General features: G+C 46.2%; 1 protein-coding gene across 4 annotated transcripts in view; it reads right to left on the bottom strand.

Annotated features, from left to right (window-relative positions):
- Proser2 (proline and serine rich 2) overlaps window positions 1–22,618 on the bottom strand; it is a 35,389-nt gene extending 12,771 nt beyond the window's left edge. Inside the window, exons 1-2 of one of the 4 annotated variants that reach the window (XM_048460878.3) lie at window positions 22,331–22,618; window positions 3,901–4,115 (exon numbers count right to left, since the gene is read on the bottom strand). In XM_048460878.3, the coding sequence (XP_048316835.3) occupies window positions 3,901–4,038 (138 nt within the window). In that variant the 5' untranslated portion in view covers window positions 4,039–4,115; window positions 22,331–22,618. Of the gene's footprint in view, window positions 1–3,900; window positions 4,119–16,766; window positions 16,882–22,330 lie in introns of those variants that run through there. The other 3 variants (XM_048460877.3, XM_048460879.3, XM_085699096.2) reach the window with 3 other exon arrangements.
- Between the last annotated feature and the right edge of the window lie 2,501 nt (window positions 22,619–25,119).

Below are 25,119 nucleotides of genomic sequence, written 5' to 3' on the forward strand. Positions count from 1 at the left end.
GCCCAGCACGCCAACTTAAGGTAAGATTTACAGGTCTCTGGGGGAAAACTCTGCTTCAAGACGTGTGAAGCAATCTCTCCCCTAATGTGTATGTTATGGTTTTTGAAGAAATAATTTATGAACTAATTTTCAAATCAGAAAACTCCAAACGCTAAGTATACTGGGTAATTAGAATGTGCACTGAGCAAGCTTCCCACAATGACCAGAGCCTTCGGCCAGGTGGTGGTGACACGCGCCTTTTACTCCAAGCACTCAGGAGGTTGAGATAGGTGGATCTCTGCTGAGTTCGAGGCCAGCCTGGCCTACAAAGTGAGTTTTAGGACAGCTAGGGCTGTTACACAGAGAAACCCTGTCTCAAAAAACCAACCAAACAAACAAACAAATAGAAGAACAACAACAAAGCCTTGCCAACAATCACATTCACTCCAGTAATATAGCAGAAAAAGAGCTCTCTAGTCTAATTCAAACAGAGGGAGCATCCCGACAAATGGCAGGTGGCAGCGGGAAGTGTCACAGTAAAACCCGTCACTCAGTACAATTAATAAAGATTTTTTTTTTTTGGTCACCCTGGCTGTCCTGGAACTCACTATGTAGATCAGGCGGGATTCACCTGACTCTTACTGAGTGCTGGGACTAAAGGCATGTACCACGCCTGTCCCCTAATTACACAATTTTTTAAAAAGGTAGATGATAAACTTCCTTTGGGGTGTGTGCGCGTGTGTGTGCATATGTGCATGTGTGCATGTGCTTAAGCGAGTGTGAGTGTAGGCCTGCAAACGCCATGGTAGGATACGGACATCAGGCCTCTTGTTTACTGCTGCTGTACACACCAGGCTAACTGGCCGTTGACCTTCTATCTGCCTGTCTCTGCCCCGCATCACACAGCAGGGACAGGAGAATGCGGATGCACACGGCTGCACTTGGCCTTACGTGGGTTCTAGGGTTTTGACCTCAGGTCCTGACACTTGCACACCAAGCTCTTTACCCACTTAGTCAGCTCCCAGCCTAGGACAAACATTAAAGGAATGATAAAGTCAACAGGACAGCTCTACCTGTGTTAGGACAGATTACAAATAGGAGTGTTTGGGGTGGGAGGGCAGGGCAAGGATACTAGAGAAAGGAAAAAACCCAAACCTTTAATTGAATCAGAGATCTGAGAAGACTTAAATAGACACTCTAAAATAGCCTTACAAACCTACTCGCTTTCACTCCTATAATTAAGTCAGGCTGTTCGTTTTCCTTTTGTTTTTCAAGAAAAACAGTTCGTTGAAGAATTACAACCTGAAGAATGCTCATAGGAACCAGAAAGACCGAAGAAAAGAAAGTACTTATTGTAAAAACGAGGACAACCAGAGCCTGGTGTGATGGTGCAGCCTGTGATCCCAGCACTCAGGCTGAAGAGGGAGGATCGTCACAAGTTTGAGGCCAGCCTGGGCTACATGTAGCTGTTTCCATGACAGCATGGGCTGCGTAGCAAGGCTCATTCACAAGCAAGCAAGCAGGCAGGAAAGCAGGCGGGCAGACAGGCAGGCAGACAGGCAGGCAGGCAGGCAGACAGGCAGGCAGGCAGGCGGGTGGGCAGGCGGGTAGGCAGGCGGGCGGGCAGGCAGAGGTGACTAAACAAATACTGTGAAAGGAGATCTAAACCAGGATTCTTCACTACTTGTCCCCCAGGCAGGCAAGCAATGATATTTTGTCTTGGTGGCATCTGATTTAATAATTACGTATTCTTTATTTTCTCCAAGGTTTATTTTTATTTTACATATATGGGTGTTTTACCAGCATGTATACAGGCACATCATATGCCTAGGAGGTGAGAAGAAGGTATCAGGGCCCCTAGAACTGGAGTTACTGATAGCTCTAAGCACCCGTGTGGGTGCTGGGAGCGGAACCCAGGTCCTCCGGAAGAGCAGCCAGTGCTGGTGATTGCTGAGCCATCTCTTCAGCCAGATCACATGTTCTCAAAGACACCAAAGACCTACCTGCCATTTGAGCAATACTTTACCGATTTAATAATGTAAGCTGATGCCAAAATGGAATAAAGGCAGGGAGAAGACTCGCAGCCTAAATGTTGTGCTGTCTCTGGCAACTGGGGCAGCGTCCCCGTAAGTACACATGGGACTTCCCTACCGCAGAACAAGGGCTTAATTATGTGTATTTCTAACTAGACACTGTTGTAATTTTTTTTTTCGCTGTGACTAACTTCAACCTGTTCTCCTGAAGTTAAGAAAGGGACACAAACAAATCAGCAGAGAATGAGGTCTGTGTACAGCTTGGATTAAGAACTGGAGGAGAATGGCTTCAAAGGCTTACAGCTGGGCTCGGTGGCTTTAAACTTCTTTAAACTGGAAACAGAGCCCTTGATCTCTCATCTGTCTGATGTTTGGAGCGCCTTATAGGCTGTGCCACACCGCCCTAGCTCTATACACGCCTCGATGCAATCCTGAATAAAACCACGCTTTATTCAGTTCCTGTACACAGCAGATTATTTACTAATATCTAACGGATTAAACAGAAGCTCTTTGGCTATGTCCTCAAGTAGTTTCTGGCCTGGTGCGGGGAAGAAGCCAGCTGTGGGTCACTTGCTGGCCAGTCTGCATATCTCTTTTCCCCTCTTGAAATCACAGCGCAAACGGTTTGTCGAAATCCTAGGACACTGTGTGTACTTGTGTCTAACCCCACCACGAGAGGAGCGGTGCCCACGGCTCAACAGTCCTATACCCTGACTCTGTGACTAAGGGGCGTGCATGTGGGCGGCTCAAGTGCTGGCAATGCCATCTAATCATAGATATTCTGTGACTCCAGAGAGTTTGGGTGGGGGCGGGATTCACGAGAGTTCACTGGGTACTAATCTTAAAACCTTGCCAAAGAATTTGGATCACTGCTTTTGCCCAAATCATAGATAAAAATGATTAGGGAGCATTGTGGAGTGCCCCCAATCCTCAAAGAGTGGGCACAGATTAGGGTTTAATTCCTTAGGACTTAATCCTGTGAAGACCTCTCTCTTCTTTCCAACAATTCAAAATCCCATTATTTTCTAGAGGATGCTCCAATGTGCCCTTGAGTTGATTAGGCTTCAGGAACAGAATAAGAATGCGAGTGAGTTCCAGGACAGCCAAGGCTACACAGGGAAACCCTGTCTCTGGGTGGGGGTGGGACACGGAGGGAGGATAAGAACTCAAGACTGAGCCGGGCGTGGTGGCGCACGCCTTTAATCCCAGCACTCGGGAGGCAGAGGCAGGTGGATCTTTGTGAGTTGGAGACCAGCCTGGTCTACAAGAGCTAGTTCCAGGACAGGCTCCAAAGCTACAGAGAAACCCTGTCTCAAAACAACAACAACAAACTTCAAGAACTCAAGATTGTGAACGTGGTTCTGCTGGAGTGGGCACGGTGTCTTATGAATGGCACAATTGTGCCACCCAAGTCAGGAGGTTAGGAACAGGCAGTCTAGCATCCCAAGAGCCGGAGCACTAGAAAGGGAGGATCTGTGGAAAACCAAAAGACAACATATCCTTCAAAAGACCTAAAGTTCTCGGGCTGGTTAGTGCTGGGTAAGGATCTGGATCAGAAAGACCGGGTTTTGTAAAGGCCTTGGAGTCTGTCTAAAAGTGAGCTGTTCTTTTTCTGTGGGGTGACTTTCCTGCTCCCGGCCCGGGTGGTCAGTGACTTCAGGCATGGTCCTTTCCACAGCTAAACTGCCCTGAGTTATAATCTGTGACCACAGAGTCACTCCACAGCCACGTGCAAAATTTAATATGATTTAAAAAAAATACCAGTTCACAGGAAAGTATTCTGAGACATCCACTGGGGCTTTGCAAACTATTCCTCCAAGGGGTGGAGCGCTGGGGCCAAATCAACCAACCAAAGCATCTGAAAGTTTTAAAGAACGCTACCACTCACCAAAGTGAAGCTTCTGGACCGAGAGCTGCTGCTCCGGCTCTCCAGACTGCCCCCTCTGCTCAAGTCACTGAGCCTGCCGCTTGGCGACAAGTCAGAGTCCATCTCCAAAGACTCCGGTTTCTGCTGGTTTCCAGGCATCCCCACAGACAGCGGTCACTGGCTGGTTCACTGGAGACTAGGTAGGAGCCAGGGTCCCATTCTGAGGCAGGGGAGGTCTTCTAGGGAAATCACACACAGAACAGTAGTTAGTGACCTGAAAAGTTCCCCGGCTGCTCCAAAGTGGAAGGGCAGCCCCTCGTTCACAGACTGGAAGAATTAACACTGTGAAAATAGCTGTCTTGCCAAAAGAAATCTACAGATTCAACACAATCTCATCAAAATCCCAACTCTTTTCTTTTTTACAGAAATAGAAAAAGTAGTATTAAATTGCATCTGAAAACATAAAATACCTCAGATAAGCAAACGAAGGTCTACTGGGCCCAGGGAGATGGTTCAGTTGGGTAAGAGGACTTGTGGGCCAAGCAGAAGGACCTGGGTTGGAATCCCCAGCAATGGTAAAAAGCCAGGCATTTGTAACTCTAGTGCCACGGTGTGTGTGTGTGTGTGTGTGTGTGTGTGTGTGTGTGTGTGTGTGTAGGGGGCAGGGTGATCACTGGGGCTTGATGGCCCAGGTTGAGTTAGAGTCTGACAGAGTAGGGTACCGAGTGTCTTCTGACCTCCACACACGCAAATATAACCCATCCTCACAATTAACAATGCCAGAGGTATCACCACCCCCGATTCCAAATTATGTTGTAGAGTCAACAAAATTGACATGATACGGATGTAAAAACAGATATGTAGACCAATGGGATGGAATGTAAGATTCAAACATAAACCCACTGATTCTTGACAAAGATGCCAAAAATATATATTGGAGGAAAGACATCCTCTTTTAACAAATGGTGTTGGGGAAACTAGATCTCCACACACAGAAGAATGAAACGAGATCATTTTCTCTCACCCTGCATGAAAGATAACCCCAAGTGGATCAGAGACCTTAATGTGAGACCTGAAACTTTGAAACTGAAAGGAAAACACTTTAAGATTCAGGAATAGGTTAAAAAAAAAAAAAAGTCCGAACAGGACTCTAGTTGGTAGTTGACATATGGGATCTCACAAAACCTGCTCAGCAAAGGAAACAGATAGTCGGGTGCAGAAAGCCTGCAGAATTCAAGAAGATCAAAGATGCACATCCAACAGAAGATTGAGATCTAGAAAACTAACTCCAAAACTTAACAAGCTGGACAGAGTGCTGTATGCTTTTAACCCCAGCACTCCAGAGGCAGAGGCAAATGGATCTCCGTGAGTCTGAGGTCAGCCTGGTCTACATAGTAAGTTTCAGGCCAGTCAAGTCTACTGAGTGAGACCTTGTCTAAAAAGACCAAACCATCAGACCAAAACCAACCAATGCCGGACAATGGTGGCGCATGCCTTTAATCCCAGCACTCGGGAAGCAGAGGCAGGAAGATCTCTGTGAGTTCGAGGCCAGCCTGAGTCTACAAGAGCTAGTTCCAGGATAGGCTTCAAAGCCAGAGAAACCCTGTCTCAGGAAAAAAAAAAACCAACTAACCAATCAAAAAACCTATCCAAAACTCTAAATGAAACTATTCACCCAATCAAAAAATGAGCTATGTAACTTTACAGAGATCTCCCAAGAAATTGAAATGGCCAATAAATATTTTCTGAGATGTTCAACACCCTGAGCCATTAAGGAAATGGAGATTAAAACTATATTGAGATTCTATCTCAGCCAAGTCCGAGTAGCAAGTCATCCAAGAAACGGGTGACAGCAAACGCTGACAGGGATGTAGAGAAAGAGGGGTCTTTATCCGCTGTAGGTGGGAGTGTAAACTCACTAAGGGAATCAGTCCAGAGGGTTCTCAAGAGACTGAAAACGGAACTACCATATGACCCAGCTGGACCGCTTCCAGACAAACACCAAAGGATTTACATCCTACTGCAGAGAAACTTGCACACTGCTGGTAGTCGCTGCTGATCCAGTCACATGGCTAGGAAACGAAACCAGCCTCTATGTCCACCTACACGTGATGGATAAAGAAAATACGGTACACATACATGGGACATAAGAACATACAGATATTTTTGAGGTGGGTTTTACGATGCAGCCCTGGTTTGCCTGGAGCTTGCTATGTAGACTAGGTTGGTTGGTCTCAAACTCACAGAGATCCATCTACATGTAGACATCTACATCTGCCTCCTGAGTTATGGGATTAAGGGCACGTGCCACCATGCCTGACTAGTTTTTATGAAGGAATAGAAGCGTCACAAATGACACCATTGCTGAGAACTTGGTAAAATAACTCTGACACTGTCCTCTTCACCGAGGGTCTGTACCCTTGGGCTCTTGGACATTCTGCCTCAGACTTTCCTGGCATTTCTGCCTCAGCCACCACAACAGGTTTCTTCTCCAGGTCACTGCACTTTAGAGTTTAGAGGTGGTGGTGATGACTACAGTGTTGGGAAGCAGGCTTGACAGCTCTAAGACCAAAGGGTGTCTGAGGCCCGATGATACCGCAATTTCTATAGAAGGTGAAAGTCATATAAGTTGACCCTATCAAGGAGGTCATGGCTAGTACTTCCAAGAAGAAAGTCATCGATGCTAAAAAGCATTTATTGCTCTTCCACAGAAACTAGGTTTGGTTCCTGGAACCTCTATCAGGTGTCTCACAACCGGCTTAACATCAGTTCCAATGGATACAGTGACCTCTGGTCTCTGTGGGCACTTGCACACACACAGTGCACATAAATACAGACACAGATAAATATACAGATAAATAAAAATAAATCTTTAAAAAATGTCCCTTGTATACACATGAACACACACACAGACACAACACACACTTCTTAAGTGCCAAACCTGTCACGGTGGCATACATCTTTAATTGTAGCACTTGGGAGGCAGAATCAGGTGGATCTCTGAGTTCAGCTTGGTCTACAGGACAGCCAGGGCTACACAGAGAAACCCTGTCTTAAATGCCCCCAAACAAAAACAAAAACAAAAAAAAGAAAGAAAAGAAAAGAATAAAATGTATCCTGTAAGCTAAGTTAGTTCATCTTCTGACCTTCTTAGTAGAAAACCCAGCCCAGCACCCTAAAAACCAAATGAGTTCAATAAAATATTCTAGAAGGCCAAAGAGATCAATAGAAATATGCCTCCACATCACAATCCCTGACTTAAAACTCTACTACAGAGCTATAGTAATGAAAGCAGCCTGGTATTGGCATAGTAACAGACAGGAGGACCAATGGAACCAAATAGAAGACCCGGATATTAATCTACACACCTTCGAACACCTGATTTTTGACAAGCAAAAAATATCAAATGGGAAAAAAAGAAAGCATATTTAACAAATGGTGCTGGCATAACTGGATATCAACATGTCGAAGAATGAAAATAGACTCATATCTATCACCATGCACAAAACTCAAGTCCAAATGGATCAAAGACTTCACATAAAGCCAGCCACACTGAAATTTATAGAAGAGAAAATGGGAAGCATACTTGAACTCATTGGCACAGGAGGCCAATTCCTAAATATAACCCCAGTAGCACAGACACTAAGAGAAACAATTAATAAATGGGACCTCCTGAAATTGAAAAGCTTATGTAAAGCAAAGGACATAGTCAACAAGACAAAAACGACAGTCAACAGAATAGGAAAAGATCTTTACTAACCCCACATCAGACAGAGGTCTGATCTCCAAAATATACAAAGAACTCAAGAAATTGGTCATCAAAAGAACAAATAATTCAATAAAAAATAGAGTACTCGGGCTGGAGAGATGGCTCAGAGGTTAAGAGCACTGACTGCTCTTTCAGAGGTCCTGAGTTCAATTCCCAGCAACCACATGGTGGCTCACAGCCATCTATAATGAGATCTGGTGCCTTCTTCTGGCATGCAAGCATACATGGAAGGAATGTTGTATACATAATAAACAAACAAACAAACAAACAAACAGCCTTTTAAAAAAATGGAGTACAGACCTAAACAGAGAACTCTCAACAGAGGAATATAAAATGACTGAAAGACACTTAAGGAAATGCTCAACATCCTTAGTCATCAGAGAAATGCAAATCAAAACAACTCTGAGATTCCATCTTACACCTGTAAGAATGGCCAAGATCAAAAACACTGATGACAACTTATGCTGGAGAGGTTGTGGGGTGAAGGGAACACTCCTACATTGCTGGTGGGAATGCAAGCTGGTACAGCCCCTTTGGATGTCAGTGTGGCAATTTCTCAGAAAATCAGGAAACAACCTTCCTCAAGACCCAGTAATATCACTTTTGGGTATATATCTGAAGGATGCTCAATTGTGCCATAAGGACATGTGCTCAACTATGTTCATAGCAGCATTGCTTGTCATAGCCAGAACCTGGAAGCAACCTAAATGCCCCTTGACCAAAGAATGGATAAGGAAAAGGTGGTACATTTACACAATGGAGTACTACACAGCAGAAAAAAATAATAACATCTTGAAGTTTGCAGGCAAATGGATGGAGCTAGAATACATCATTCTGAGTGAGATAACCCTGACCCAGAAAAACAATTATCACATATACTCACTCATAGGTGGTTTTTAAATATAAAGCAAAGAAAACGACCCACAAATCACAATCCCAGAGAACTTAGACAACAATGAGGACCTTAAGAGAGACATACATAGATCTTATCTACATGGGAAGTAGAAAAAGGCAAGATCTCTGGGCTGGAAAGATGGCTCAGTGGTTAAGAGCACTGCCAGCCCTTCCGAAGGTCCTGAGTTCAGTTCCCAGCAACCACATGGTGGCTCACAACCATCTGTAATGAGATTTGGTGCCCTCTTCTGCCCTGCAGGCATACATGCAGACCAAATACCAAGAATACTGTATACATAATAAATAAATAGAAAAAAAAAGAAAAAGACAAGATCTCCTGAGTATAAATTGGGAGCACGGGGACCTTGGGAGAGGGTTGAAGGGGAGGGGAGAGGCAGGGAGGGGAGCAGAGAAAAATGTAGAGATCAATAAAATCAATAAAAAAAAATAAAGAAATACGCCTCCAGTTGATAGACACAGCCATTTGTGGAGAAAGTCCAATCAGTATTGGCACCTGCCAGAGGATTCTCTCAGTCTGGGGAGTGTAGCAAACCTCTCCAGAAGAACAGATTTAAAGAGAGATTCCCTACCCCAATTCTCTTCATGTCTCAGTGATTAGCCCATGCCAATTCAAGAGCGAGGTGTGGAAACCAGAAGACTCGGAACTTGTAGAATATACCATTACTCCAAATAATGTGAAAGCAATTCAAAGGGTTAAAGTCTAAAGCTGAATATGCTGGCCTATCCAACGTGTGTGTGTATGTGTCTGTGTGTCTATGTGTCTCTCTCTGTGTGTATGTAGAAGACTACAAGATGGAAGCTAGCCTAAACGATAGAACAAGACCCTGCCTCAAAACAACAAAACTAGATGTGCTGGCCCATGCCTGTCGTCCCACCAGTTGGAAGGCAGAGAGAATCAGAAGTTTAAGGCCATGGGTACATAGTGAATTCAAGGTCAGCCCAGACTGGATGAGAACCTATGCCAAAAAACGTAGCCAAGTGCTGGGCATGGTGGCACATGCCTTTAATCCCAACACTCAGGAGATAGAGGCAGCGGATCTCTGTGAGGTTGAGGCCAGCCTGGTCTATAGAGTGAGTTCTAGGACAGCCAAAACAAAATAAAAACAGGAAAAAACTAACCAAACCACCATCATAACAAAAGTAAAATGTTTTGGAAATCATTTAATAACATGTGACCTTAAATAGTAACATGATTATATAAATACCTAAATGACTAATAGCATATAAGTCAGGCTTTCCAATATACAAGATGAAACTCTATTTAGTCTCAAAAATCAAACATCAAGCATGCGTCTAGTAAAAACACATACTACAGATCTACCAAGAAGGCTACCAATGGGGCCAGTGCAAGCAGCAATGCCTGGCAAAGGTAGATGTGTGTGCTACAACTCTGCTCCTGGACCCAGGATGGGCTGGAGTCAGGCGAAGTGAGCCAGCCCAGGCAGTGAAGGCAGGCTAATTCTTGCATCCTTCCTGTGGGTCCCACCCACTGACTCAGCTCAAACTAGGTCCTGACCTGAGTGAATCACAGCTCCAAGGGGAGGGAAGGGATGGAGCATCAGCCTTCCCCAGGAGTCAGCAAGGTGAGGGCGGGATAGGAAGTGCTGATTCACCCACACAATTCTGGGAAGGTTCTGGAGCTGTATCGTCTGGGCAGTAAGGGTAGTGCATGAGCTTCACGGTGTGACTGGAGGGTAGTGACTTACCATGCTGTTCCAGCAGACACCTTTTGCATATGCTGCTATAATTTTAAAAGCTAAGGAATGTAACTGAGATTTCTGTATGCTGTTGTCTCAAAAGTGTATGAGGAAGCTATGCAGGGTCTTCCACAAGGCCAAGGTGTTACAGCTACAAGACATTAATAGTTGATTTCTAAAAGAATTTCTAAACGAATTGAAGATTCAAGGCCCCTAGGAATTGAGCATATAGAATTTCGTGGGAAGTGTTTGTGAAGAGATTTTCTGAAGGGCTGAGCAAAGAGGCAACTCTGCCTACCCTGAAATGGGACACACTGCGACAGGGACTCGAGGTGGAGCAGACAGGATGGACAGTACTGACCACGGGTCTGTGAGGGTCATCACTACTTTGAAATATCTGCTGTCCTTGTCCATTCTAGGGTCTCTCTGGGCTTCTAAGGTACACACTGCAGTAAGTGAGGCCAGGGTCAACAGGAGGCGTGAAGAAACCGACTGTTCTCAGGCCGAGAAGGCTTCAGTAAAAACCCAAAGCCTCCGTCAAGATCAGAAACACAATCGCATCTCATATTTTTATATTTCCTGTGGTTATTTCCCATTACTGAATAGAAGCACCCCCACCCCCCCAGTTCACCCTTGGAGCCAAGAGATCAAGGCCAAGGCCATTCATCATCTTATTGCATCTGTGACTGCCCAGCATGGTTTATTCACAAGAACAACAGCCAATGGAGGAGGAGAGCCCAACGATGGTGATTGAGCTGAGACTCTAAGGAGGCAAGTGAGCCCCCTACAGTGAGTTTGCTGGAGCCAGAAGAAAAAGGCATCTCATTTTCTTCTTAAGGGGACATTTTAGAAAGACCTAGCATAGCCTAGAGGGTAAGCCTACAACCTTCCTTCTACGCACCCCCCCCACCTCCGCCCGTCCTTACAGCCAGTAGGCATACAGAACAACCCAAGTCAATGTGTCACCACTGTTCACCTGAAAGCTGCGAAGTCTGTGGAATCCCAAAGCTGACCTATGCCACCCTAAGGCCCATCTACCGGCACAAAGCTTTGAAGACATTCTTCGTTTCTCTCTCTGGTGGTTTGAAAGAAAACGGTTCTATGGGGAGTGGCACTATTAGGAGGAGTGGGTTTGTTGGAGTAGGTATGGTCTTGTTGGAGGAAGCGTGTCACTGTGGAGGTGGGCTGTGAGGTCTCCTATGCTCAAGCTACACCCAGTGTGGCATGGCTTCTGCTGCCTTTGGATCAAGGTGTAGAACTTTCCGCTCCTCCACTAGCACCATGTCTGCCTGCACACTGACATGAGGATAATGGACTACACCTCTGAACCTGGAAGTTAGCCCCGGTTAAATGTTTTCCTCCAGAAGAGCTGCCACGGTCACGGTGTCTCTTCACAGCAATAGAAACCCTAAGACACCCTTTCCTCCCGCCACTCACGGCCAGCCAGCCCCGCAGATTCTCCCTACTTCCAACAGCAGCATGCCCACTTTCCTCCTAGCCCCCTCCTGGTACAGACCCACTGTGGCCCGTGCTGACCTGCTGCCAACCTGCCGTGCCCATCTTGAAGTTCGCCTGTCCCGTTCTTCTTCATCCTTTCCTGGTCTTATTACACTGGATCCAAGTGTACTCCTTGGCTTTCCCCACTCACCTACAGCAAGCCACGGCACCCCCTTCCCTACAGACTCTAAAGTCAAACAGACGACAGAGGACTCCAACAGGGGAAAGGTCTGATCTAGTCCATGTTCACAGCATACCAGGATACAGCAACTTCATAACACTCATCCCATCAACCAGGCATGGTGGCGCCCCCTACAGCCTCAGTACTCAGGAGGCTGAGATAAGGGGTAGGAGAATGTGAAGATACCCTGAGCTACACACCCAGATCCTGTCTCCAAACAACAAACATTCCTTTAATTTCATAGGTATGCACTCCTCAACACTGACGTTAAGAAACACTCTCTTTAGACAGTGTAACTGTATTATGTGTCGGTAAAGATAACTAGAAGAATTCATATGTGTAGCCATTAAGAATTGAGTTCTGGGGTTGGGGTGATGGCTATTCTTCCAGAACACCTGAGTTCAGTACCCAGGCCCCATGTATGAACAACTCACAAACACCTGTAACTCTAGCTCCTGAGAATCTGAGGTCCTTTTCTGACCTCAGAGGGCACACACACACACACACACACACACACACACACACACACACACGGCATACACAGAAGCAGATAGATACATATACGTAAGTCTAAAATATCTTTAAAACTTAGTTCTAAATAACTCTTGGAAACAGTGCTGGAAATTAGAAAGCATTTCTAATGAAATGGTAAGAGGAATGTGAGCAGTGGAACTCAGGATGCAGGTGATGTTTATGGCATCAGAAAAGCAGGCAGAAACAGAGTCAAGTTCATCCCAGCTGAAGCCGAAAAACAAACAAACAAACAAACAAACAGAGTGGACGGACAGAGAAGCGTGAAAGAGAAAAGCTGGATTAAAATAAACACCTTCAGAATAGAGCAGGACCCTCGTGCACCCAGGTCCGGCTCTTTGATCCTCTCCTTCCTTCCCCATTCACGGGGAAGCCAAGAGGAAAACCAACCTAGCAAAGAAATGACCTTTAATTCGGCCCTGAAAAATCTCAGTAGGCTGACATAATAACCAAGTGACTTCTAAGATGATAGGTTTTTCCCCTGACCTTCAAGAACATTAAAAACCACAAGTGTCCCACAGTAGGACCCGTTTAGAACGGCCACAGCTGATTATCATGAGTGGGCTTTTCATATGGTTAAAGTGGGTGAAATAAAGACCAGCGAACACAAAGCAGCCCTTGTGGGCTTTTGGACCAGTGGCTCTTGACAACATTTGTTCGCATGAACAGGCACCAGGGTGGCTTCTGTGTGACAGGCATTTTGCTGTTCTCCTGCTTTCAGAGTCCCGGTCTGGCTGTGTGTGTACAGATAATGCTAACCAGAGTGAGTCTGAAGGATGCTTACCATTTTGGCAAATCAATTCTTCATAGAAAACTGAGTTCCAACACCTTCTGTCATTATTGAAAAAAACTGAAGAATTATTGAAAAAAATTTCTCAGACTATTTTCTTTTTCACTGAAAATCATTTATAAATCACTTCCATAAGATCAGTTTCACTTCGGTCATCACAGCACACGGGTTATCTCTGGGCACAGTTCTCAGTTCACTTAAGTGTGTCTGGCTTTGCACACCGAGCCAGGGTTGGTGTCCACCAGTCCCTCCACACACCCAAACTGCCCACTCAGAAACCCAGAACGGACCTAACCGAAAGGGAAAAAAATGGCTGCTGGTCCTGGGACTCAACTCTTCTAAGAATTCCTACTTTCAAAAACTTTCTAGAATGCAAACCAAATACTCAGTGCCTCAGTCCCCAGCAACCTGCCAAGCAGACAGCCCTTCGAATGCTCCAGACTGCTCTCGGGATCTCAGACCCACCAAGCCGGCAGCCTTTATATTCTCCTGATGTACACGGCCAAGAAACCCCTCTGTAGGCACAGAGCTTCAGAGCAGTCCTCTAGATCTGGCCTGTCCCTACCTCTTCTACCTAAAACTCCACAACATGGACCCCTTTACCCCTTTTATGCCCAGATTCCTATACACGCCAATCCCCACAGTTTCCTGTAGCTCTTTTCCCAGCTTTCTAAACCCAGCTCAAAACTGCAAACCTATACCACCATTTCCAGTTAAGAACCATATATTAAAACTCGAAAACCATCTTATTTTCTTTGGGGTAGGGGTGGGTTGAAATCCTAAATTAGATTTGTTTTCTGGCAGAGTCTTGTAGACAGCTCAGGAAGGGCCAAAACTCTCCACCTTACTCCTCGGGTTTTTTGTTTTGTTTTTAGCAGCATGAGGGTTCAAACCCAGGGCCCCAGGGCCCTACCACCGCCGACCTTCATCTCCAGGCCAGAAAACAGACTTTTTGGGTTTGGCATTTGTAATCTCAAAATTCAGAGACTGAGCAAAAAAATAGAGTTCAAGGCCAGGATGTACCACTAAAGACACCCTGTTGTTTGTTTAGGATACTGCCAACTGGACCCCAGGGTAGGACAGAGACACAGACAGAAGCAGACACTCCCCGCAGCACGGGGGACTGAACTCATCTCTCACATCCACGTTAGGTAAGCACTTTGTTGCTACATCCTCAGCGTTTTAAAAAATGTTTTATGTTGAGACAGGGTCTAAGTTGCCAGGCAGGCCTTGAACCTGTGATCCTCTTGCCTTAGCCTCCTAAAGCGCTGAGATTAGAGCCCTGTGCCACCAGGTCTAGCAATAGTCTCTGAACTTCTGACACAGTTTATGTGAAAATCAATTTTTCTAATAGGCACTCATGGAATACAATAAAAAGGCTAAGAGTTACTTTGCTCTTTGAAGCACAGAGTTGCTTTCATCTAGTTTTTGGGGTTTTTTTTTTTTTGGAAAAACTCTTTCTTAGTGATGTAGAAAAAACAGTATGATTTCAAACTGGCTCTAGTATTAACACTTTCAACTACTAATAGGAGGTAATAACTGAGTGAAGGTTACATCGCATGAAAGTAACTGATGGGCCCAGACTGAGGGAAACGAGTTGGCCTGGCAGCCTTAGTCTGCAGGAAGAGCGACAGACAGTCCATGGGCTGTCTCTTCTCACTGAGTTTACCACCTCCGAGCGAGAGAAGAAAATCAGACGTCCCTATAATGAAAGTCTCACCTGAAGACAGCAGGAGCAAGCTCCGTCGGGGAAACGAAGCGCAATGCAGTCAGCCCAGGCAGATGTTGCAAATGTTTACTCAACTCGTATTCTAAAAACTGACATTTTAGCATTTTAGAGCCAGGCGGTGGTGGCACACGCCTTTAATCCCAGCACTCGGGAGGCGGAGGCTGGCGGATCTCTGGGAGTTCAAGGCCAGTCTAGTAGTAAGTCCTGGTCTACAGAGTTCCAGGACAGGCTCCAAAGCTACACAGAGAAACCTTGTCTTGAAAAATCAAACCAAAAAAACAAAACAAAACAAAACAACCCAAAACTGGCATTTTAAATGCCTTTTATAGCTGTTTTAATCCCAGCACTCAGAGACAGCGGGAAGCAGCTATCCATGGCCAGCCTTGCCTACATATTGAGTTTGAGGACAGCCAGAGCTGTTATGGAAGGAACCTGTCTCAAAACAAACAAACCTCCCAAGACAACCAAAAAACACAAAATGCCTATGTTCTTTCTAGACACCGGAGGCAAGGCTTTTAAAAAAAAAACAGAAGAAAATCCCAGGTTAAGCTGTTTTTTGAGAAACCATGGTGTGTGCTTCATTCACCAGATACTACTGAGCACCCACTGCGTGCTCCCTGGGGAGATAAGTGCAGTCCCTCTAACTCCGAGGCAGTAAGCCTACCTTCGTGTTCTACAAAGCCTTTTGTTCCCAAGAAGCTTAAACTTCTCACCAGAAGCTTTCTCCGGTGGAGTTTGTTTACTGGGTATTCATAACACCTGGTCAGACTGGAAGTGGAGATCTGCTTCACACGTCTTATCTCAAATGTGCAGATCGGAATCAAAACCAGAGTAAAGCTCAGACGAGACCTCCTGCTGGGCCCAGCTTTTTTTTTTTTTTTTTTTTTTTTTTTTTTTTTGTATTGTTGGGAGTGGAACTCAGGGCTCTGCACGCTTGACCACTACACCCTCAGCCCTAGCGTAGAATTTTTAACGGATCTCCACAAAACTTCTTCGCTAGCTCTTCTGGTGGGGGGGGGGAGGAGAGGGGAGCATTCTACCTGGGGATGCCTACACAGGCTCCTCCTCCCTAGTCTCTCAGCACGTGTTCAGGCAACAAATCCTTCCAGCACCCACTTTGTAGCTGGTCTGTGAGGAGAGTTCACAGCCCTGCTTTGAACAAGAGGCGCAGAGTTCTTTGTTAAGAAAGACCTTAAGTGTTTGTGGAAAGCAGTCTGACTCCAATCAACAGTCACGGAGTTGCTCTTTCCACCCTTCAAGCGCTGCCGATCAGTCTCTCGAGGAAAACCAGATCACCTTCAAGTAGTTCAAGAGCGGAGTTTGATAATTATTCAAATAACGAAAAGGGTCAGTTGGCTGGTGCGCAGTCAGGTTTGTAACCTGATCAACCATCTTGGAAAACAAACACACAACTCATATCCCACAGAGGAGACTAACTAAGCAATACAGATTTAAGTATACACTGCAGGCTTTTTGATGTTTTATTTTTCTGCAGATTGAGGGACTGGGCATGCCAGGCAAGTTCTCTACCATGGAGCTACAGTCCCTGGCCCAGTGTCCACCACCACTGCTGATACTGAATGTGCTTTAATTATTTGTGGATGTCACCAGTTCTCCCACAGAAAGGATCTCTAAAACCAGACCAGAAGTCAACAGTGAGGAAAGAGGGGCATATTGACCTCACGAACAGTTTAAAGACTTCTGATTTACACCCCACATGCTGAGGGCCTCAAGGGAGTTTCTCATCCATTCCCTCATGGATTTGGGGGACAACTTACCCTGTCACAGGAGTTAGCAAGTTCAGGGCTGCTGTGGCTTAGCAGGTTCCCGGAGCTGCTTTCCAGCCGCCTACCTTCTGCACAGGGCTTTTAAAAAACGTTTGCACCAAGAATTCCACTGGACATTCTTCAGGTGCCTTCTCCCGCTGCTGGCATTTCATCTTCATAGCCTAACCGGCCTTCCTCATTCCTGAGCGTTCTGTGTGAAGGTCCCCTCTGCAGCAAGTCAGCACCTACTATGACAACCACACTCCCAAGCCTTGAGGCTAGTGCCCAAGGCAAAAGCTGGGCTCTGTGCAAGGCAGTCAAAGCACAGCACTTCTGTGTTAGCCTCATTTCCACTCTCCCCTCCACCCCCAAAGACTAGTGGGTATCTTTGTTATTAGCCCATACTGATAGCAGTATGTATCTTATTTTCTTTAATCTCAAGTTTCTGGAACAATTTCCAATGTGCTGAATATGACAGAGGGGATTTTTTTTTTTCCTTTTTCTTTTGAGACAGAGTCTCTTATGGGCCAGGTTGGTCTTGACTCACTCTGCCCCTATAACCCGTACTTTCTGCAAGCACTCTGCCAACTGCTACCCACCCAACCCCATATGAAAGGAAACTAAGTATCCACTAAAACCCTTTCAATTCTCTGAAGCTTTTCTGAAAATGCCAGTGCACCATTTTAGGAGGCAGCAATGGGCCACGCTTAAGAGCCTAAAAGTAACTCCCACCCCAACTTGTAACCAATATGTACAAAGTCAATTATTTTAAATATCTGCAGAGAACTGAGTTTGTGAAGGGCAGAATCTTGCCTCTCAAGGTCCACAGAGGCCCTGCGAGGTCAGCGTTCTATCACAAACTACAGAACAGAAAATCAAGTAACAGGAAAGCTCCGAGTGAGAACCCTAGGGCCATGCGGCTATCTGGTGACGAAGCCTGAGTCAAGTCTATGAATCCCAGAGGAATGTGGCTCTCCTTAAGATTCTTTAACCTGAAGGTTTTAGAAATAAATTTGTAATGTGTACGCATCTGTTTGTCTGGCCGTGGACTACTTCAGGGCCCAGCACATGATCCGTCACAGAGCGGGCTACAAAAATCTGCCGAAGAAACAAACGAACACCCTAGAGTTCTGGATAACAAAAGCAGGCAGAGAAGATTCAATATTTCACAGCACTGGCCAGACAACTGGCCCCTGAGAGAGAGGAACAGTCTCAAAGAGAAAGGAGAAAAACAAAACAACCCACAATAGGACAGAGTTGAACTGAAAGAGAACCCAATCCAGAGAATGCACTTGCCCATACGATTTTGGTGATGCAAAAAAGTTAAAACAAAACGGAATGACAGTTTGCATAGGCAATGAGTCTCCCACAAGGGCTCAGGTGTTGGGAGCTTGGCTCTCAGCTGCTGGGGCTGTTTGGGGAGTATCTGTGAACATTAGGAGGTGTGGCTTCGCTGAAGGAAGTAGGTCACCAGGGGTAGGTTCCTGCGGAGTGTGTGTCCTGGGCCCCCTCCGGCCCCTTCTTTCCCTCTCTGCTTCCTGGCCACTTCCACCTGACTCTCCCGCCATGATGTTCTGCTCAACCGCACTGGCACCAAATTAACCTTTCCACCTCTGGGCTGTCCTTGTATCTTGGTCACAGCAATGCAAAAGTAACGAATGAGAGAATAAAGTCCTCAGCAGACATTTCTCTAAGGATGCAGGGAAAGATAGCTGAGCAGGTAAGAGCGCTCGCAGTGCGAGTCCCTGACCTGAGTTCGCTCCCTGGAACTCACAGTAAAAGGAAAGAACTGGTTTCCAAAGTTGCCCTCTGACCTCCATGTGTACACAATGGCATGAATGCACACCCCCCCACACACACAGATAAATAGATAGATAAGATAAAATAATAAAAAGATAAAAAATTTAAAAAGCAGCCTTCCCCTTTATTCGGAGAGGACACCGTCCAAAAACCCCAACAAATGCGTGGTACAGAGTAGCGTGTTGACCCCTCCAGAAAATGTTTCTCCTGTGTACACACATATCCAGCGATGGAGCTCAGCTCATACATAAATTAGGAACAGGAAGAGATCGCTAACGATAAAGCAATTAAGACAATATACTGAAATGAAAGTTACATGAACATGCCCCTCTCACTTCCAAACTGTCTGTCCTCCGCACTGCATTGTGGGAATATCAAGCTCTGGACCGCCAGGAGTGCGTGCACAGCGCGAGAGGAGGCCAGAAGACAGTCCAGTTAGAAAAGGACCGGCCAAGCACGAAGACCTGAGTTCAGACACCCAGCACCCATGGAAAAGCTGGGCGCGTGGGCACACATCTATAACCACCGCTAGGGGCTTGGGGAGGCAGACAGGGGCGCCCATCTGGGGAGCACTGGCAAACCACCCTAGCTCCAGGCCAGTGAGAGGCCCTGCCTCAAGCAATAAGGAGGGGGGAGAGTAATGTGGAGAATGGTTGAGGAAGAGGATGGCACTGACCCCTGCCCTCCCCCCACACCGCACCTCTCACATGTATATACCCCATCACACGTGCACACGCACGCATGCACACACACACACACATACACACACACACACCCCTGCAGATGAATGTGGGAATGGCCAACAAGCACAGGAGACAGTCCTCAACACTGTTAGTCATTAGGGAACTGCAGATCAAAACCACAATGAGCTACTACTTCATACCATTGGGATGACCAGAACAAGCAACGTGTGGCCTATCATACAATGGAACACTGTGCACTCACAGAAAAGCATAAGAGGCCAATACAATGCTGATGAATCCTGAACCACAAAGGCCAAATATTTTAAGATTCCGTTTGTATGAGAACAGGCAAATTCAGAAGTAGAAAGCAGATTAGCAGCTGCCAGGGGCTAGGGCCATGGAGGAGGAAGGGAGGCTGACTGTTTAATGGGGAAGGGTGATGGAAAAATTCCAGAACCAGACAGGTGTAATGGTTACACGCCACTATTAATACACTTAGTGTCATGCCTTAATAGAGCTTAAGATGCTAAATTGCATGTAATTATGTACTTTATATTTTACTACAATAAAAAAAAATGGTAATTGGATGGGTGAAATGGCTCAGAGGGCGAAGGTGCTTGCTACCAAGGTTGACAATCTGAGTCCTATACCAGAGACTCACATGGTGGAGAAAGAGAACCTATCCCTGTAAGCTGCCTTTTGACCTCTACATGCACACTGTGGTACATGTACCTGCATGTGCACACGTGTACACACACACAAGTAAATGTAATGAACACTTTTTAAAATGAGAACCATTTCAGCATTTGGGAGGCAGAGGTGGGCCAGGGGCTCAAGGCCATTCATCGTAAGGTAGCAAGTTCAAGGTCAGCCCAAGCTAAAGAAGAACCTGACGGGGGCAGGAGAGAGGAGATGAGAATCAAGTTTTCCCAGTGCTGAAGTCTCTAGTATGATGATATACATTCATAAAAAGCTAGCAGACTCTGGTCCGGAAAGGCAAGCCGTTAAGTTGCACAGACCACCAGTTCAACTCCAGCTTTCATTAAAGTCTCTCGAAAGTCAAGACTGGAAACTCTAAGGAGGCAATGGCATTCCCGACGGGACAAACGTCACTATGCTTCTTCACAGACAGGCTGTTATCAGGGATGTCACCGTCTGAAGAGAAGGAAAGTCCCAGCAGGAGCAGAGTCATTCCGGACACAGACAGCCCATCCCCTGTAGGGAACCATGAGGAAGCCATGGCCTCACCTCCAGAAAGTGCAAAGGAAACTAAAACAAAATGCTGTCCTTGACTGTCAAAAGCGTTCAAGTTCCTGGATGCTCCTGGGATTCCCCTGGCACCTACTAAATGGCTTCAATGTCATCGGCATCCATCCCCTAACAAGGCAGAGCAGATACCTTTGAACTGTCTGTTCCAGAGGATTCCCTTGGCTTTGCTCTGCTCCACCCAGGCCTTCCACTTCCCTCTCTTCGGGTTTCAAGGCCCTGTTCTGCCTCTAAGAGTTACCTGACCTGATCTTCAGATCAGCACAAGGTGCCAACTGTAGGCTCCTGAGGTGTCTGAGAACTTTGGAACCAAGGCCAGGTGTCTCGTCAGTCACCGTCGAAGGCAGGATTACCAGATCTGGGTTTAATCAGTTTGGACCATATGGCTCTTATCTAGAAATTCTTGCGTGTGCAATGGCGAGGGAGGGCTCAGCACAAATGGAGCTGGCCAAACAGACTACAAACACAGTGATGAACTAACAGAGTCTAACCAGGTCTGCGTTAAAGCAGATCAATTCCTCTGCAATAAAGAACCACGAGGTCAAACAGACTCAGTATTTTTCAGAAGCACAAATCCTCTTTATAACTGCCACCTAGCCACCTATTCTAGTTTCAAATTTCAGTTTTCTATGAGTGGAGAAAATGTTCTTAAAATTATCGGCATCCAAAATTTTCCAGGAGTTCATTGGAGGCACTGTTAGAAGGAACCTATCCAGTCACTGAAAAAAAAAAGGCGATTACTCGTCTGGGCAAGAAAACACACAAGATTCCATACATACACTGTCAAGCCTGGCAAGAGAGATCTTAGCTGACTTCTACCCTTCCCACCCAACCCCAAGTAAATAGGGCATTTGTTTGTATTTCCACATTGGCTACACCAACGAAAATACCTCCTCCACCTAGAAAAACACTCTGGAACATTCAGGCATGGAATATGAGGGCAAAGTTTCAGCACACATTGGAGCACCTCACAGAAAATGATTTTTCATACAAGTCTGTGCTGTGAACACTTTCCCCAAGTTCACACTTAATACCTGGTTTGGTGTTTGCAGATGGCGCAGGGACAAAGCTTTTTGCTGTTCTTTATTACAACTGGAACCTGAAAGAATCTTCCCATAGCAAGACTTGAAAGTTTTACTCTGTTTAAGGGGAAACACATACACACACACTCCTTCATTTTCTGCTTTGCACCGAACACACGCGCACACACACACACACACACACACACACACACGCACGCACACACGCACACACACACAACTTCATTTTCTGTTTTGCACCTAATAGGTTCAGGCAAAGAGTTAAAAGTTGCGTTTAAGTGGCGAGGGGAGGGGGTTAGCTGCTTAAATTTACAATCTGTAAAACAATGCAGGGAAACTTTCCGTCTTGGAAAAACGCTGCAGTTGGACTGGCTTTTGTTAAGCCGCGTCCCATTAGCCACATACTCTTTCTAATCCTGAAGTCCCAGTTCACCGAGCAGATCTACACATACATTCCCGCGCGATTCAGTTATCTGCGGGAAACTGGCGGGGGCACGGAAACCTACAGAAAGAGTCGCAAAGGACCCCTGTTTAACAGGTGATTCTAGCCACCTCCCGGGTCTCAACCTCACAGGAGACACGGTCCTCACGCGCAGACGGGCGCCGATCCCCTCCCTCGCCAAGCTCCGGAGAAAGGCAGTGGGGACCAAAGTCTGGAAGTCAGGGACCCAACGCAGACAACACGCCATGAACCACTGAGCGCTCGCCTTCGGGAAAAACCCGAGGTGGGAAGCCACGCGCCGCGACCCCTTAAGTCCCGGGATGAAGGCCATTGGGTGGCACTGACCTCGGCGACGACGGGCGCCCCAGCTACGAGCAAAGGACTTCCCCAACTTCAGAGACCTGGACTCGGCACCCACGGTGATCCGGACAGCTGCTGCCGCGCCCGCGCCCGGCGCCGGGTCTGTCCCAGTTCCGTAGGGCCGAACTCACCGAGCCAGGTCCCCTCCCAGGGCCGCAGGTGTCCACGCCAGCTCCGACCCGCAGTGCTAAAGCCGTCCACCCGTCAGCAAGCCGCGCACGCACGCCGACAGTCCGGGACAGCCCGCTGCGCGCTCCCCAGGGCGCCCGGCACCTCCCCGCCGCGCGCTCTCGGTTGTGCACGCTCCGCACCTCTGCCGCGCGTTCCCGGCTTCGGGATTCTGGTCCACCAGAGGTACTCTGCGCGCCCCCGCGATTTTTAAAGGGCCAGAGCCTGAAGCCTCTAGCTTGTGCCTTTGGCCACCTTTCGAAGTCTTGGTCGGTCTACTTGTGAAAATGAATTGACGGTTCACAATGGGACATCGTTAAGCGGATGTGCTTTTGAAGTCCTGAATGAGAGGGAACTTCTCCAGCAATTCTATGGCCAACTTTGAGAGTTTCATTAGTGTTTGTTTTTTGAAGTAGTGTTTCACCATGCAGGATGACTTTAAATTTGTGATTCTCCTGCCTCAGCTTCCTGACTTCTGGAATTACGGGCATTCAACAGCAACACTATCTTGAAGAGATTATTTTCATTTAATAATAACAATGACTGCCATTTATTGAACACTCTCAGACACGTAAAATACATTATTTCATTTAATTCATTTGGGCAATGCTTACTTTATTTTTTCCTATTTATTTATTTTTTGGGGGGGGGGTAGATCTCTGTCTGTTTTTAATTTTTGACAAAGGATCTCACTATGTAGCCTTGGCTGGCCTGGAGTGCACAATAGACTAGGCTGGCCTCCAGTTCAGAGAACTCTATCTGCCTGGCTGGGATTAAAGGCGTGTGCCACCACGCCCAGCGTTATTTCATTTTTAATGAACTTGTAGGAATTGCATAGATTTGTGAGGTGCTAATGCTCCCATACACATGTGCACTGAACAGAGTTGTTAGCAGACCAAGCTTAGCTAGAGCGCCTTAAACATTTATCTTTTTTTTTTTTAATCACGAAAAATGTCATAGGCGGCAGTGGTGGCGCACGCCTTTAAACCCTGCACTCGAGAGGCAGAGACAGGTGGATCTCTGTGAGTTCGAGGTCAACCTGGTCTACAGAGTGAGTTCCAGGACAGGCTCCACAGATACTGAGAAACCCAGTCTTGGAAAAAGAAAAAGAAAAAAGAAAGCAAGGAAGGAAGGAAGAGAAAGAGAAAAACGAAAGAAAAAAATGTCAAAATCCTGTTGTAATTTTTAAAAAGCAGCATGAGAGAGAGAGAAAGACATCATGCAACGGAACTCACATGGTGGGTTTTTTTTTGGGGGGGGAGGGAATGGTAAAGGGGGTAGGGGGAGAAGGGAGACCAGCCTCTGGGGACAGGAGCCAAGTAAAGGAGGGGAGAGGAGAGACAGAGATAAAGAGAGATGGGAGGTGTTTCAGTGGGAGCTTAGTGAATGTGCACAGGAGATGCTCTTAGTGGCTACAGCTGAGGTTGTAGCCTGGCAGGACCCCAAGGAACAGATGCCTGAATACTAACACTCCTCCTCGGTTTTCTGAGAATTTTGGTACTTCCACTTTTTAATTCATTTGTGTGTGTCTGAGTTGCTGCACACAAGTGAAGGTCAGAGGGCAAACTTCACTTTCTTTCCAAGGCATGAGCTAGTACTCAGGGCTCACTGCAAGAACCCCAACAGATGAGCCATCTCCAGGACCACAGACTTTGACTTCTTATGTTCATTACAGAGAGGGGATATTGAGGTAGACAAGACTGAAGAAATACTCAGTCTTTGACCCTGCTGTTTGTTGTCTTTTACCGCCGGAAATATTTCTGAATAGCTAATAATAGTAGCTAGTTGTGGAAGACTTTTATAAGTGGGCAGAAGTTTATGATACAAACGAGAAAGTCAAAAGCATGTGTTTTATTAATTGTAAGACTTAGCATGGGCTTGAACAACAGCCATTGTAACAATCCATATTCCCAAAATGTTTGGATACCCATTTCACAGAAAACTAAGGAAGGAAGTGGCTGGCTGCACAAAACGCCCGGGTTATAGACAGTTGTCGGGGCTGAGTCCCATTCCTCAGCCATTAGATCATACCCTGCCCCTCCCCAGGAAGACGAGGTCCCTGATTAAAGGGAAGAAGAAGTTTTCTCTAATAACACACTGGCCTCACCTAGCTCCCTGCATCTTTAATTAATGTTTACAAAGCACTTCAATCTACCCAACATGCTAGTTAATTAGGCAAGTATTATTACCCCCTCTTTCTGAATCAAATCCAGAAGAGAATCTAATCCGATAGTCCCCCACCCTTGGTGAATGAAGACCCAAGCATTCCATTTCTGTTGGGTTTTTGTTTGCTCTCTCACCCTGAAAATTTTGTCTCACCCTGTTAAGTGTGCATGTATTGATCATTCAGTTACTTTTTTAAAGGTATATAATACTAAATGCTGTTGGCAAAATGTAGTATATAATATAGGTAATTATTGTCTTTAAGAAAACAGGTCAGGTCTGGTGTGGTGGCACACGCCTTTAATCCCAGCATTCAGGTGGCAAAGCTGTTGGATCTCTTTGAGTTCGAGTCCAGCCTGGTCTACAGAATGAGTCTGGGCCAGCAAGGGCCACGTAGTGAGATCATGTCTCAAACACAGATCAGCAAAACCAAAGTCCTGAAT

The sequence above is a fragment of the Myodes glareolus genome, chromosome 14 (genome assembly GCF_982192425.1).
Source record: "Myodes glareolus chromosome 14, mMyoGla1.1, whole genome shotgun sequence".
In the NCBI taxonomy this organism is placed as follows: domain Eukaryota; kingdom Metazoa; phylum Chordata; class Mammalia; order Rodentia; family Cricetidae; genus Myodes; species Myodes glareolus.